The 4880-nt window shown below is 46.3% G+C and overlaps 1 protein-coding gene across 1 annotated transcript; it reads right to left on the bottom strand.

The window, feature by feature from the left end:
* Positions 1-2231: 2231 nt before the first annotated feature.
* Positions 2232-4307, bottom strand: LOC125545522 (uncharacterized). The gene has a single exon (XM_048709483.2). The coding sequence runs from the start codon at positions 4190-4192 to the stop codon at positions 2489-2491; it is 1704 nt and encodes a 567-aa protein (XP_048565440.1). The 5' UTR covers positions 4193-4307; the 3' UTR covers positions 2232-2488.
* Positions 4308-4880: the final 573 nt, after the last annotated feature.

Here is a 4880-nt window from a genome sequence, read left to right on the forward strand (position 1 = left end):
AATCAATTTTGTTAGGTTCATTGTGAAATGTAGTTTCATAGTATATATATTTGGTATTGTAGATGCTGACATTTTAAATATAAATTTAGTAAAATTTTGCAAAGTTTGTCTTGACACAAATCTTGTGTATTATTGACTTCATTCATGGTTAAAGCAATCTTGAAATATGTATTAGACCCTGTATATCCGGACGGAGGGAGCAGCTTAGCTGGAAACGACGACCGAGACCAGGTACGCGGTACGTGCACAGCCTGACACCGGTTCGCTCGTGATGCACATCCACAGGTAGGATCACGTCATCGCGCTGGAAGCCTAGAACATATGGCACGTGGCTCTGCCCAAGCTTGCCAGGTGTGATCGCGTTCACCATCAGGCATCACTTGACAGCGCAACCGACATATTCCAACCAGGAATTATACTGCTCCTACCACACTGCTGCCAGTGCACAAAGAAGAAAAACGGGTGACTGCTGACAGCTGACCACGACACAAGAGCACTAGTATCTCAACCCCAACAGCAGTAGTATCTCAACACAATGCAGAATCAATCAGAATCCCGACGCAATCACAAAGCCTATTGCTAATATGCTATTGCTCTATTGTGGTTTGAGATGGAAGCAGCTGCTGCCTCTGCCTGCACCCAGCACCTTTTTTTTTACCTCTCCCGGCTTTTCTCATTAGCCATCTCTGTCAGGCACAACAGCACTGACAAGACATGTAGCACTTTCATATCTCTCTTTTTTCTTAGGAAAAAAAATTCTAACTAGTGATCTAAACTAGTGCCAAAAACGTTCTTATATTATGGGACAGAGGGAGTATTTGGCTGAGATTTCAAGCACCACTTACCGCTAGCTGCTGGGAATTCAGCTTGCTCTATGTGCAGAAAAAAAGTGTGCGATGATCGCAGTAACCTAAGCCAATGCGGCGACCACACAAAAAACTGGGCAGGCACCGTTGATTTCAGCAGAATCGCAGATATATAAAATTGAAACCAAATGAAAAGCTGAATCGTCAGGCACCAAACTATAAACTCATCAAATAGACCATATTTTCTAGTCATGCAACCAAATTATGCTCCGAATAGTGCACAAAAGACCCACAGGAGAGTGATATCTGTGAATACACATTAGTAATTGATCAATTACTAGTGTGATCGAACATATCATCATCGCCATAACATGTACAGTACTACGTAGCACCCATGCTTGCGCAGCTTGTGATGTGTGGTTGCGTCCACCATCAGTTGACAGTACAACTAATAGCAGCGTCAGGGCCAGGAATCACACTTATCACCACAACACAGCAGCAATATTCTAACCCAGCGGAGCAGACAAGTAAATCGAAGGACCTATTTATCCACATACCAGCCACGTGCACGACGCAGAATCAAAATCTTGACACAATCACCAATCTCTATTTGCTATTGCCATTCACAGGTCTAGCATAGGAGCAACTGCACACACAAAAAACTTTCAGAAACTGCCTTGTTTTCAACTGCAAAGCATCTACTCCTGATTAGGCCCGACCCACCAGATGACTATTCAAAATTCCATTCAGCTGAGATTTCATGTACCACCTACCACTAGCCGCTGGGAATTAAGCTTGCTCTATGTGCAAAAAAAGTGTGTGGTGATCGCAGTAGCCGAAGCTAGTGCGGTGATTACACAAAACTGGGCAGGCACTGTTGTGTGTTTTCAACGGGTCGCAGATACAAAATCAAAACCAAATGAAAAGCTGAATAGCCAGACACTAAACTCCATCAAATCATGCTCCGAATAGGGCACAAAAGACCCAGCAGATTACTGCGCAGGAGAGTGTTATCAGTGAATACACATTAGTAATAAACCATTAAGTGCATTCCCAGAAAATTACTCCATTCGATATAGCAGCAGACTAATTGGCAATACATGTCCTTAAATATCATATCAATGAAAGTGTCTTTGCTGAGTCAGTTACCACTTTCCAGTGCCAACAAATCTATGAATTGCATACTAAAAATATAGCATTTTCATTCCGATGTTTTACACGATAACAGCATATAGGCATGTCCTTGTACATCACGCACCAAAGCACCGACAGGTACCTGCTGCTGCATCAACATGTTTTTCCTTTTACTACTTCCCTTTTGATTTTTTTAGGCACATCCCAAAAAAAGAAATCCATTTTTTGGTTTGCAAGGACTCTTGCTTTGGGAATAGGCAAACATGTATCCTCCTTTGGCAAGTCTTAAGATTGGATCAAAATTTGCGTGAAAATTCTCTTGGTTCTACTTCTGCAGAAGCAGAAACTCTAGACCAAAATTAAATATGCATCCCTGCCGATCCAGCATTTATAATACAAATGCAATATTATTTTAGCATCTAACAACAAGCAGACAAGTACAAAAGATGGTGTTTTCATAACCTCACCAGAGATGCAGAGAGCAAAAAGAGGGCAAATTCTCCAAAACTGATTAGCGGATATGTCACTCCAAGCGTACCCTAGAGAAACTATGCTTCTTGGCTGTCTTTTGACACCTCTTCCATTTCCAATTCCTTGACTGCTGCTATGAGGCTGCGGGTAATGCCCTTAAGGTATAGTCCACTGCCCTCCATTTCCTCCAGGAGCTTCTCAGCTGTTCTCCAGTCCATAGCCTTCAGACATAACGACTGGATGAGTTTGTTATACTCATCCACATTTGGCTGCACCCCGTCCTTCTTCATCTCCTTTAGGCACTCCAGGGCCTTCTCAAACTCCTCCATCTTGCAGTAACCACGGATCAGTATGTGATAAGTAACCCTGTTTAGTTTTCGATAGATCTTCTTAGCTTCGCGAAGTAGAGAATGGGCTTCATCAATCATGCCTCCCTTTGCGTAGCCACTCATGATCACGCTGTATGTATAAACATCAGGGCGCAGCCCTCGGCTCTCCATCACCCTAATCATATCCTTTGCGTCCTCCATTTCTCCCTCTTTAGACAATCCTGTAATGACAAAGTTGAACACTGCACTACCAGGAGCTGGGCCAAGATTCACCATCCTCATCAACAGCTTCTTTGCATCCTTCACATTCTTCATCCTGCACAAACTATGTATAACGGCAGCAAAGGACTTGCCTGCATGCTTAAGAGACTCTCCTTTGTATTCCTCCAGCAGCTCCAGAGCCATACTGACGGTCTCGTCATTCTTCGCCAAAGCACCAACAAGGAAATCCAAGGATGACGTAGGAATCTGAACCTTCTTCTCCTTCGCTGCTAGGTATACTGAATGTGCCTCCTTCACCTTCTTCCCCTTGCAAAAGAAGGTCACAATCTCACCGGCCTTCTCCCCATCAGGGAAGCACCCAGAGCTAATCATCTTCTCGCAAACTCCCCATGCAGCACCAACCATGGACTTCTTTCCAGCCGCTTGAATCGCCAGATAATAACTGTCGCCGTCCGGAGTGCAGCCAAACTCACTGAACTTGTCAAGCACCTCTAGCGCCGCCTTTGATTTCTCGAGCTTCCAGAACATTGCTAGCACTTTGTTCAGCAGTGGGATGCTCAATGATCCTGGCACACTGCCCATTTCCTTCACCAAATCCCAGAGCATGTACGCGTCCATCTTGTCAATCTGAGCTGAATCAGCAACCTTGCTCGCGACGATGTCAAGATTGGCAAGGCTCTTGACATCAGGGTTGTTCTTCCCGGCAGACTTGAACAAGAGGAGCAGCTTTTTACCAGAGCAGTTCTCGGCGGAGAGGAGGATGGCGGCTAGGAGCGGCTCGGTGAAGTCAACGACCATGTCGGCGATAGCGGTGGGGATCTGGTCCTCCGGGGTGGACTCCACGACGGCGCGGACGCGGGCGACCTCCTCGTCCCTGGCTTCGGGATCGGCGGTGTCGGAGGAGGCGGCGGAGACGAAGATGTCGTCGGCGTCGCCCGCATCCTCCTCCCAGAGCGCGGCCAGGTTGTCCTCGTCGGCCTCGGTGGGATCAGCCGATCCGGATATGGCGCCGGGCGGGAAGGCGAAGGGGTCATCCGGGAGGGCCTCCGCAGCGGAGGAGGGGGCGTCCGGCAGGGCCTCCGGGGAGGAGGAGGAGAGGAAGCGGGAGAGAAGGCGTGGTGGCGGGGGTGGGGCTCGGGCCAGGCTCCGAAGTGGATTTTGCTGCGGCGGTGGCGATCTGGGGACGGACGAGCGGAGCAGGAGGAGAGCGCGAGCTCGCGAACGCCACATCGTCGTCGTCGACCTCGGCAGCGGCGGCGGCGGCGGCGGCGAGGTGCTCTGGTGGTTCTCTTGTGGGGTGGAGACGCGGAACACGGGAGTTGAGGGAGAGAGCCAGTGAAAGGTTTCGCATTAGGGTTTAAGGCCTTAATGGGCTATTGCTGGGCCACTCGTACTATTGATGACCATGATGCCCTTCGAACTTATTTGTGCTAATTGAATTTCAAGATCTTGTCTTGCTAAAAAAAAGTTGACTTTCAAGATGATTTCTCATAAATAAAAGATGCCCTGGAAAAAAAAGTGATTCTGAAGATAGTATAAAAAAATTGAATCTCAAAATTTTGTTTTGTTTTAGAAAATGGTTAACCCTGGAAAATGGTGCTGACTTTTCTTTTTCTTAAAAAACATTTTCGTTCACAGAATAGTACTCCCTCCAATCCATAATAAGTGTCGTGGTTTTAGTTCAAAATCAGAGGGACCTTTTATTCTACAAAATATTACCTTTCTTTTTGACAAAAAAGGGTGAGTTATAGCTCGACCTAATGAATTATCTGCTCCATTCAATATGGATATTCTACACAATGCGATGAATTTTATTTGCAATACAAGATCCTAGTTACAGGTTTAAGAAAAGAAAACTCAGAATGAGTATGAGCTTTTCCAGGTTCTAGTGCCCCCTCAACTCAACTCAGTAGGCTTC

This window comes from Triticum urartu, chromosome 3A (assembly GCF_056163025.1).
Source record: "Triticum urartu cultivar PI428250 chromosome 3A, HENAU_Tu73, whole genome shotgun sequence".
NCBI lineage: Eukaryota > Viridiplantae > Streptophyta > Magnoliopsida > Poales > Poaceae > Triticum > Triticum urartu.

Bases quoted from the DNA above. Each gene is read 5' to 3' on its own strand.
- LOC125545522 (XM_048709483.2), bottom strand. From the start codon at position 4,192: ATGTGGCGTTCGCGAGCTCGCGCTCTCCTCCTGCTCCGCTCGTCCGTC.